This window comes from Asparagus officinalis, chromosome 5 (assembly GCF_001876935.1).
Source record: "Asparagus officinalis chromosome 5, Aspof.V1, whole genome shotgun sequence".
Taxonomy (NCBI): domain Eukaryota; kingdom Viridiplantae; phylum Streptophyta; class Magnoliopsida; order Asparagales; family Asparagaceae; genus Asparagus; species Asparagus officinalis.
In genome coordinates, this window is record NC_033798.1 from 94,390,832 (window position 1) to 94,402,414 (window position 11,583).

The 11,583-nt window shown below is 34.0% G+C and overlaps 1 protein-coding gene across 2 annotated transcripts in view; it reads left to right on the forward strand.

Annotated features, from left to right (window-relative positions):
* LOC109840229 overlaps positions 7,111-11,583 on the forward strand; it is a 35,943-nt gene continuing 31,470 nt past the window's right edge. Inside the window, exons 1-5 of one of the 2 annotated variants that reach the window (XM_020408790.1) lie at positions 7,111-7,232; positions 7,322-7,380; positions 7,476-7,583; positions 7,975-8,063; positions 9,891-10,014. In XM_020408790.1, coding sequence (XP_020264379.1) covers positions 7,506-7,583; positions 7,975-8,063; positions 9,891-10,014 — 291 coding nt within the window. In that variant the 5' untranslated portion in view covers positions 7,111-7,232; positions 7,322-7,380; positions 7,476-7,505. The remainder of the gene's footprint in view (positions 7,233-7,321; positions 7,381-7,475; positions 7,584-7,974; positions 8,064-9,890; positions 10,015-11,583) is intronic. The other variant, XM_020408791.1, reaches the window with a different exon arrangement.

Sequence of the window (11,583 nt, forward strand, 5' to 3'; positions counted from 1 at the left end):
TAATAAGTTGCAGTCTTCCAACATAGGATAGTGCTTTCTTCTTTTGCCAACATTAAAACTGTTCAGATATCTTAATAATCAGGGGAGAGCAATCTGAGCATGACAATCTTTTCGAGATCAGAGGGACATCTAAATATCTCACTGGTAGTGCTCCCTCAGAGAAATTAAGTAATGAGCAGATCTGAAGCTTTAAATTGCTGTCAATGCCACTCAAATATATAGAGCACTTATTTGGGTTAGTTTCTAACCCAGAGACTTGACTGAACTCAGAGAGGCATTCCTTCAATTTCGTTATTGAGTGCATATCAGCTTTGCAAAAGAGCAACAAGTCATCAGCAAAAAATAAGTGAGTTATCTTGAGCCTTGAGCATTTAGGATGGTATCTGAAAAGACTATCATTTTTTAAAGAACTCAATTTCCTGGACAGGTACTCCATCCCAAGAACAAATAAGTATGGTGAGAGGGGATCCATTTGCCTTAAACCTCTAGCACCTTTGAAATATCCATGCAAAGTACCATTAAGAGATAGGGAGAATTTTGAAGTGGTGATACACTCCATGATCCACTTGACCATAGTCTCAGGGAAACCCAAGCCAAGTAACACAGAGTTGATAAAGCTCCAACTAATGGTATCGAAAGCTTTCATCAAATCAATATTAAGGATTGCTCTTGGTGATGTATGTTTTCTACCGTAGTGTTTTATAAGATCATGTGCAAGTAGAATGTTACTTGAAATGAGCCTTCCTTTGATGAATGCACTTTGGGCTTCATTGACTAGAAAACCTATCACTCATTGAATTCTGTTAGCAATGACTTTTGAGATTATATTGTAAACACAATTGCAACAAGATATTGGTCTATAACCTGAGGGAGTCTTAGGATTAAGAATTTTTGGTATCAAGGTGATTGATGTAGAGTTGATAGCACCAAGAAGCTTACTAGACTTGAAAAACTCCTTTGCAGCTAGGTATACATCTTCCTGTATCACATTCCAAGTTGCTTTGAAGAAAGAGGCATTGTAACCATCTGGCCCAGGAGCTTTTTCACTAGGTATTGAGAATAAAGCTAGCTTGATTTCATCTCTTGTGACTGGAGTACTCAGGTTATTACTTTGAGTAAATGAAAGAACTGGACCATTTGCTATCACCCTTTGGTCTATCTGCAAAGTTTGCCCAGTAGTGCCCAGGAGATTTGTGTAGTAACTAATAAATTCAGATGTGATATCTGAAAAATCAGTTAGTCTCTCACCATTGTCATTATATAATGATAGCACCTTATTTTGATTTCTTCCGGCTTTCATAATAGAGTGAAAGAAATGAGAGCATTTATCCCATATAACCCCCATTTGATGCTAGCTTTTTGTCTGAAGAAGGAGGTTTCAAAATCAACCAGTCTCATATAACTGCTCAAGCATTCCTTCTCTTTTGATATTAGATCAGAGTTGAAAGGATCATCATTTAGCTGTAGTTGAATATCAGAGAGATCACATTTTTTCCTCAATACATGCTCACTAATATTCATGAAGTGTTTTTTGTTCAAATCTTTCAGAGCAGGTTTGAGTTTTTTCAATTTTGTATGTAGCCTGTACATGTAGAAACCCCTGCAGTTCTACTCCCAAATAGACTTAACAACTTTGTTAAAATCAGGCTGTTTAGTCCACATACTGAAGAATTTAAAAGGCTTCTTAGCTTCACAGATGTCATCATTTACTGTAATCAAGGCTGGAGAATGATCAGAGAAGTTTGGCACAAGAAAATCAACTTGACTTGAGGTATATTGATGAATCCACTCTTCATTAACCAAGATTCTATCCAATTTACTCCAAATTCTTGAAGTAGCATCCTGTTTGTTACACCAAGTGAAGAAGCATCCTGTAGTTTTCAGATGAAGTAGTTGGCATGAAAGTAGCATCCTGTTTGTTACACCAAGTGAAGAAGCATCCTGTAGTTTTCAGATGAAGTAGTTGGCATGAAGTGATGAAGTTATTAAAATCCTCAAGTGAAGAAGCATCCTGTAGTTTTCAGATGAAGTAGTTGGCATGAAGTGATGAAGTTATTAAAATCCTCCGTCTCAGAATCTGTGACAGGAGAACCCCCTATTTTCTCTTCATTACTGGTGATGGTATTGAAATCTCCACCCACAAACCAATGAGAATTAGCACTTTGTTTGAAACTTAACAAGTCATGCCAAAGATTTTTCCTACCTTCTTGATCATTAAGAGCATAGACTATAGTGGCAATGCATGAAATTTTTCCATCTTTGGAAATCACAGAGCATGATACATACTGGTCTAAGGAAGAAATACACTGGACTGATAGGATATTGCTGTCCCAGAGAATCCATATTCTTCCATTCCTTGCTTGCTGAGTATTAGAAATCCAATCCCAATCTTTAACCATTTTCTTTGCTATAGTATTCATTTTATCACTAGCAACTTTAGTTTCCAGAAGAGCTATAAATGCAAGCTTATAATCATGTACAAATTGCTTCACTAACATATGTTTAGAGGTTTTATTTAAACCTCTAAGGGCATCTCCAACAGCTTCTCTAAAATTTTCTCTAAAATAGAGAAGTAAAAGTCATATTCTCCAAATTATTTTTACACCAACTCCAACAGCTTCCCCATTTTGAAGAATCCATTTTTTCCTCCAAAAATTTGGAGAATGCTACAGATTTGGGGAAGCTTCCCTATTTTTTCTCCTCCATCCCTATTTTGGGGAATGAGATGGGGAATCTGTTGGACCAAAAACCTAACTAAATTCTCCAAAAGTAGGAAATGGAGAAACTGTTGGAGATGCTCTAACATTCCAGATTGCTAGTTGCATTTATTGAGAGGATCCTCCCCTATCAATGCTTGAGGGAGCAAATTCATTACTATGATCCAGTAAAGAGAATAGTGAAGCTTGAATATGAGAGGAATGTTTATCCATTGGTGATCTTCTAGCTATAAGATTTCTGTTTACACTTGTAAAGTCACTAACATTCACAGAAGGGGATAAATTTTGTATTGTAGAATTCATCATGTGACCAATATCATGGGTAGATTTTCCTTTATCAATATGCAGGCTGCTGGTGCACAACATTGTTTGTGCATGTTTTCTGGACAGATTCCCTCTAGAAACTTGATCAGATAAATCCATCTCTCCTCCAGAAATTTGATCTGATATTTCATTTGTAGATTGTTCAGGTATCTGAACATCCTGAGGAGCATTATGAACAATTCCAGAAACAGGTACATTATCAGCAGACTGTTTTGGAACCCATATTTTCTTCATTGTTAATCTTCTACACTGATCAACTTCATGTCCCACTGTTTTGCAATTTGTGCACCATCTTGGTTTTAATTCATAAACCACTTTCTGAATATATTTTTTCCATCTGGACTTTGAATGATTAATTGATCAGGCAAGGCCTCTTTTAAAGGGAAATCAAGTTCAAGCAAGACTCTAGCATATGACAGTCTTTGTCTCATAGCAGTGAGTTTATCAGTAGTGATGGGGTTGCCTATGAGGCTAGCAATCTTACTTATACCTAAAGAGCTCCACAAGTTTAGCCTCAAATTAGGTAATTGAACCCACATTGGATAAGTACAGTCCTGGATTTTTTCAACATCAGTGTCAATTATCCAAGGTTTCAAAACTAATGGCCTTGAGCCAAAGAACCAAGGACCAGTCTCAAGAACATCATCCATTTGCTGTTTAGTATGAAATTCAAAAAGGAAAACCCCTTGCTTGATCAAGTAGACTTTAGGAATTGAGATTTTTTCCCCAAATCTTGTTCACATAGGTTTCCATGGAATTAAATTTTACATTTAATCCAATAACATGACCAATTAGAGAAAATTTCCAAATATCTTCACCTTCTTTCCATTCTGATTCCGAGAAAGATACAAAATGACCTTGAGCAGATGGAATAAAATTCAATGACAAACCATTACCTTGCTTTCTATTGTCAGAGAATAAGCTAGCAAAAGTTTTCAATTCTGATCCATTTTCCTTTAAGATAACATTTCTCACTTGATTTTCAACAGAGGTTTCATTTTCTTCATTTTCCAGATTTATATTGTTTTCTAAAATTTTATCAGATTCAGCCACATCAGAGTTGAAATCCACATTATGATCTATTATCTCATTTAGATCTGAATCAATCGCATCTTCAACTTCAACTGACCATTGGACAGAATTTGGAGATTTACTTAGTTGACGAGGGATCATCATACCAGATTTCAGCTGTGGAGATTGGGGATCGGACAGAGGTTTAGATCTGGCAATAACTTCCTCAATCAGCATCTTCTTCCTTGCTCCTTTAGGACCCGTACTTTCCATTTCTTGAGGAAACAGAGAATTTACTGTTTCATTGATGTCGGCAGCATTAGAATAGGAAACTCCAGTAGACGATGAGACTCCAGCATCAGCGTAGGTGAAGATGGAATCTCTCAACTCACTACTTTGAACTCTCTTTGTACTAGATCTCTTCTTCTTCGTCATGAAAATCCAGGCAGAGGAGCACGATAGCAAGAAGATCGCTTGCTATCATGCGCCTAACAGACCGCCCCAATTATATGAAAACTTCCCTAATACACAAAACCAGAAAGATCCAAAGTCACAACAGTCTAAGAAAAGAAAGGTACCTCATGTAACCTACTTTAATATATTTGCATACACAACATTTATTTTTTAAATTATATTAAACTTCATGTAGCATGTTTGTTTATCGAATTAAATTACCGATCTCCAATTTGTTTATCTTAGTCATTAAATGTAGTGTTAAGTTTGTAAAAAATACAATAATATATTTTTGATGTGTTAATAAAAATATAACCAAATACTTAATATTAACATGGTTTGTATAAGCTTAGTACATAGCACATACTTTTCACAAGACTACAAGACATCTTAATTATTAATAGATTTAAAATAAAAAAAAATAAATACTAAAGATTAATGATGACTCTAGTATAATTTTACGTGATAAAATCATTCACATAAGCATATTAAAAATTTGTATGAAAATTACTTCTAAATATTCCTAATTTTACTCAAAAAATTAAGTTTTACTATAAACTACTTAAAAAATTATCCTTTATTCCTTTTTTTCATATTTAGTTGAGCTGATATCAATCATTCACCATCCTCGCCTTTTTTCTGGGCAATTTTACAGTAGAGTCTTCATCGTCTACATCAATTGTGATATCAGCTTGGTATATCATAGAGAGCAAAAGAAAAGGCAAGAGTCTAGAAATATATTAGAATATACTTGGATCAATCAAATTATATTATTACTCATAACTGATACGCATCAGAGACGAAATGTGTTGAGAATAATGGTTTTGAAAACAATGGATATATGGGGGTAATTAATATGGTTTTTGTTTATGTGGTTTTCTTTGTTCATTTTCAAGATATCTATGGTTTGTGGATATATATAGCTATAGCATTGCTACTCTTTTTTGGTTTTGTGAAAGAATTTGGGTGTAAAAAATTTAACTTATCTAATTGGTTAGAGTAAGATCATATAAGTTAAGCCCATATATGAAATTTATTTTAACCAACACATATATGTAAGTATTACAATTGGTATTGAGATCTAAGATATGTGTGAGATTCTCTTTGACTTTTATACAAACAATATCTATTTAAATAATAATATTATTAAACTTTGCGATTTAAAAAATAAATAAATATACAATATAATTAATTGCTTTAAAATAATCTAATCTAATCTAATAAGAAGAAATAGATGAAAGTGGTGTGAAAATAATTGTAATTTCATAATTTATAATTTTTAAACAAACTAATCTAATTTAATAATCTAATCTAATAAGAAGAAAATAACAAAGGTATATACCTGTTAAAAGAGATGAAAGTGCTATGAAAATTGTTATAATTTCTGATATGAAAAAATCAAATATACAATATAATTAATTATTTTAAAATAATCTAGTCTAATCTAATAAGAATAAAATAAATGAAAGTACTATGAAAATTGTTCCTATTTCTTAAAATGAAAAAGATTAAATATACAATATGATTAATTGCTTTAAAATAATCTAATCTAATAAAATAAAAAGAATAAAACAAAGGCACATATCTATAGAAGGAGATGAAAGTGCTATGAAAATTGTTATAATTTCTTAGCTTATATATATTGCTATGTGATACTGCATGTGAGAGGATAACAATTATAAATAAAATTCTATTTAGATAATAATAGTATAATTAAACTTTAAAACTAATTATATAGTACCGTGAGCTACTTGAATTTTAGTAGGTGTTAGATCCTCACGTTGTGTCCTCATATCGCAACTGTTTGTTTTAATTTCCCCTTTTTATAATTTTGAGAATGATTTTCGTCTCAATAATTTGTTTGGTGTATTTTGCAAATATCTCATCCATATTATATACATTTATAGGTTTGCGTTGTTACTAGGTTCGACTTGCATATACGCCCTTCATCCTGTAGACATTTGTAAATTTGTCATTTAATAATTTCATTCAGGTTTATATTTCAATTTAAACTATATCAATATCTTTATACTATGTATATATAATAAGAATTCATCAATTTATCAACTTACTTTTACTTAATGGATTAATATTTGAATTCCACGGGTATTTTTGTCTACCGAAAGATTTTTTCGAACTCGTGCTTTTAAAGGGAGTATGATATGATATGATATGATATGATTTTTTATTTCCAAACATAATATTTGTCGTAAGCCTATAATCATTGGGCTATCAAATGGATACAAGATTTCCTAGTAATCCTTACCCACCCAACCAGTTTGCACCCTAAATCCTGAGTCCGCGTAGGTTTTAGTCTAGAATCCAAATGGATTAACTCCATAAGTATTCAGGTAAGTTAATTTTCTTATTGCAGCTGAGCGTTTTATTTTATTTTTGTTCCCAAACATGACATTTGCGGTAAGCCGACTATAATTATTGGGCCCTCGTGCGGATCGAAAGTTTTTCCTAGAAATCCTTACTTGGATCTTGTCAATTTGTACGACCTGACCCGTTTGCACTCTAAATCCCGAGTGGCCGTAGATTTGGAGCGGATCCGACCCGATATTGCCTCCTCACCCCCACGTATAATTTCTATAGGTTTTAGTCTTGTTTTGCGACACACCTCCCTAAAACCTCCGTTGGGAGAAGACCAAAAGAGGGAAAATCTCAGCTCTCCCTTTCTTCGTCTGTTGAAAACCCTAGATTGCAATTTCTTCATCCGTTAAGGTAAAGTCGCACCTCATCTGCTCAATCTAAACCCTAACTGTTCCTTCATGAAACATGAACAATTTGTATTTATTTTGAATTTTTTCTAGTGAAGATTGGTTTCTGGTTGTGTCGTGTATGATTCACTGACTGATAAGTTCTGCGCAAGGTACAGTCAATGAAATTATTGATCTTGTTGACATTGTGTTGGAGATTTTTACACTTTGCGTAATTTTACCAGTTAAATCCTGTATCTATGTGCAGTCAACAAGTCACAGTATTAAATTAGGGAATATGGGTCGTCGCCCCGAGCCTTGCATCCTTTTTGCGCAAACCTTTGTTCATCCTCAGCTGGATGAGTATGTGGATGAGGTTAGTTGCTTTGTCATTGAAATGAAACGCTGATTAGATTTCCATATACTTGTAAGGATGCTACCATGAAGCTTGCTTTCAATGTTTTCATTATGATGATTGGTTCAGTTTTGTTACAGTGGGAAAAAATCTGTCTTTTATTAAGAATGAAATCCATCTCTCCTTTTATTTGTTTGATTCCATGCAGTATTTATTCTTTGTACCTTACCTTTAAAAAATAGGGCTAATGGAATTAGCTGAGCCAAGTTGAACCAAGAGGGGGAAAAAGTTTTGTTGTTGTTTTGAATTGCAAAACAGGGATGGTTGAAGAAGTCAAATGAAACCATCTAATTTACTGAAATATATGTGTATCATGAAAGAAATATATAACACATTCTTTCTTTCATTGTAGGTATTGTTCGCGGAACCAATAGTTGTAACGGCTTGTGAGTTTCTTGAGCAGAATGCAACCGTGTCTACTCCTTCCGTATCACTTGTTGGGTAGGACATTGTTTTGTTCTTTTCTATTCCTTTAAGTTCTGTGGGCAAAATTAAGATTTCCATTGTTCATATTTTTTTCTTGTAACATGCTAGTCATATGCTTTGTTAGATTGATTTGAAGAAGGAAGCAGATACTGAGGTCTTTATAGTTGAATTTTGCATCTATTTAGACTAAAGTTTGTGATAATTGCGATTTCTCGTGTTCATGCCATTTTACTTTGAAAATGCTACTTACTTCAAATTGGGATATCATTTTTTGCTAAATGGGCGTCAAGGTAAGGAGCGAATGTTGTGACTAAAGCAAATAGAGTATGTTATCTTCAGCGTTTATAATCTTCCCTTCAAGAATATAGAGTTATCGTGCAAATGCTAAAGGAACTATGATACTGCTAAAGTTGCAAATGCTAAAGGAACTATGTGTGTTTATTTCGTGAAAACATACACATACTTAAATGCATGCACATACATACCCCATGCAAACACTAAGCTAATTGACATGCACTTACACAGTCACCCTCAAATTTGGCTGCAATGTTGGAAAGTCAAGAACTTGATATGTTACATGTCTTGACGGGAAAAAGAATGATAGTGTAATACATCGTTTAACTAAAGACAATGAAACAAACTAAGTCTCTGAAAAAGTGCAATACACCAATGTTTTAAAAAGCGATCTAGGCGCTAGCCTAGACCTAAGCAGTATTTAGGCCGTTGTCTAGGTCTTGGAAGCACCTAGAGGAGCATGAGCCACTTGCGCGGATTGCACCGGATCAAAAAGGGACGAAGTTCGCTTAGGCATAGCAGTAGATGAACAGAATGGGCCAAGTCAAATTGGATCATGTCAAAACTCTACATCCAAGAGCATGCTTGACAATTTTGGATTATATGCCACTTGGGTTATAATCCACAAGTGGCTTATAAGTTATGTGGATTATAGTCCAAAGCGCTTGGTAAATTTAGTGGATTATAATCCATTTTCAATGATAGAGTGTTTGGCAAATGAGTGGCTTATAATCCATTTTTGTTGTCAAAAAGACCAAAAAGGTATTAGATATAGAGAAGAGGGCTTTGGAATTTTTTTAAATGCTAAGGGGTAAAGTGGTCTTTTACTCGATCAAACTATATGGCTAATATGACAACAAAAAGATAAGCTGGGTTACCCTAGCTTTTTTTGGCTATTAAGCCAAATTAAGTTGTTTGGTAAACATGTCTTAGAGGCTTACAAGCCACAAAACTAGCTTATAAGCCACTCGCACCAGTTGCCAAACATGCTTCAAGTCCATCTTAGGTAAACGATATATGATTTTGAATCAGCAAGAAGAATGCTTCCTCTCTTGATGCTAAAAACACTTACGTACGGCCTAGGCATCCGCTTAGGCACCTGGGCTCTTGGTCCGGCTCCTAGAAGTGCCCAACACTTTCTAAAACATTGTTAGACACCAACATACTAGTGTGTGTTTTGAGACAGGAGATTGTTCAAACATTCCATTAGATGTGGGATGTATATTTACCCTCATATCATAGGATCTTATTTGTTGTAAATGATCACTGTTGTAGACGAATAATGCTAGCTAGTTTCAGTGCTCTTATTGTTTAATCCTGGATATTTTGGTTTATTTTCCATTAGTTGGCACTGGGATATTACAACTGTTGAAACAATCAGTTCTCATCTAAACATTTCTTTCTATAGCTGTAAATCATTCAATATAAAAATTGTAAAAAATTGTGCATGGTATTGCAAAGAGAAACATCAATATTTCTCTTGGTTTGCCATTCAAAATTTTAAAATGTCTTTATTGTTGCCTGCTTATGATAATATTCCCCGTTCAGGGCAACATCGCCTCCTTCATTTGCGATGGAAGTTTTTGTTCATTGTGAAGGGGAGTCACGGTTTAGACGTCTTTGCCAACCATTCCTTTATTCTCATTCTTCATCTAATGTCTTGGAAGTTGAGGTATATATTACAGTTTTCTGTTCATTTCCTTTGCATTGCATGTCAATTTTCTTAATTATTAACTGGGCCAAAACTTATGGATTTGATGTGGTAATACTATTGGTGTTTATCAATATTTCTGTGGAGTTAATTTTTTGTGGGAGTATAAGATTATTAAATAAGTAACATGGTTGCTATGCAATATGGTATAATATTTGTAATAATGTGCTATTTTCAGGCTTAGATATCTGTATATTTCGCACTGAATTTCCTCATTGCTTCTTGCAATAAGCAATCACTTATCAATTCAATCCTTATGCCGGAATATGAAAAAGGATTGTGAAGTTGCAAATGCAGAAATAATGATCATCATTACCTCACTTCGGGCATTGTTTATCAAGATCTGAATTATTTATTGATCTTGACTTGAAGTAGTGGAGCTATTTTAGCACAAGATGGTTTCTAGATTTCTCCTTGGATTTTTTATTTTCTATTTTTTGCTTCTTGACAAACTTATAAATCAAGCTTATCCGGCCAAATTACAGTAATGTATGCAATTTTGATGCTAGTATTGGCTTCATGGACCGTGTTATACTGAGATACCGAGTGATTGTTCAACAAACCAGTGAAACGTATCATCACGGTCCAAATGATTTTATGAATCATGTCCTTCCTGATTGAGTTATTCTTTTGATGGTGATTGAAATCCTTTCTTCCTTAACTGCTAGAGGCATTGAGAGTGAAAGTAAATCATTTTGTTGCATATTCACATATTTTCTCTAAAGTATAAAGGTTGTTTTATTGGTTGGAGATTGATTACATCAAATGCAGTAGCAATAATTTCAGAAAATGGTTTCCTAACCCATCATTAAGATGCCAGTATAATATAAGAGCTTCTGTATCTGCTGATACCATGATGCCCTTAAGAAGTTTCCTAGTCACATAAAATGCAACATCAATATGATTTTCTCTGCAGAAATTAACTGTGTCTAAAATTCCAAATTGCTCTCACTAACAGAAGAAGTTAAAGATGTATTATTCTAAATGGAGGTTTAATGATGGCATTTTTAGTCTTTGACCACCATCCATAGTTATGGAAATTATTCTGTTACAATGTCACCTTTCTAACTTTATGGTATCGTACATAGAGTTATTTCAAGAGTGTATTGTTGGCTTAAGGTTTAATGGACTGCATAATTTTCATTTATTTACCAGTCATTGGCAGCAGATCAGAGATTCACTTGCTAAAAAGCAGGAGAAAGAGAATTTGTACAATTGACGGTTCACTTGTATAGGTTCATCTTTTTAATTGAGGAAATCTACATCTTGTAAATTTATTTCACCATCTCTTCATGCATCTCTAAATCTCCTTGATTTTATTATTTCCAGTTCACCGCTGTTCTATTTCAGATATCTTTCCACCTACGGAATACCTACCTAACTCTCAGCATTACAAGGCAATAGGGCTTCAATTCTGTGCTTGTTGAACTCTCCCATAGTTTGTGCCATCTGTTAGGAGTGGCTGTCGACTTGTTTTTTCTTCTTATTCTTTTTTAACACGGTATTTGTGTCTGCAATTTGTTATATTGG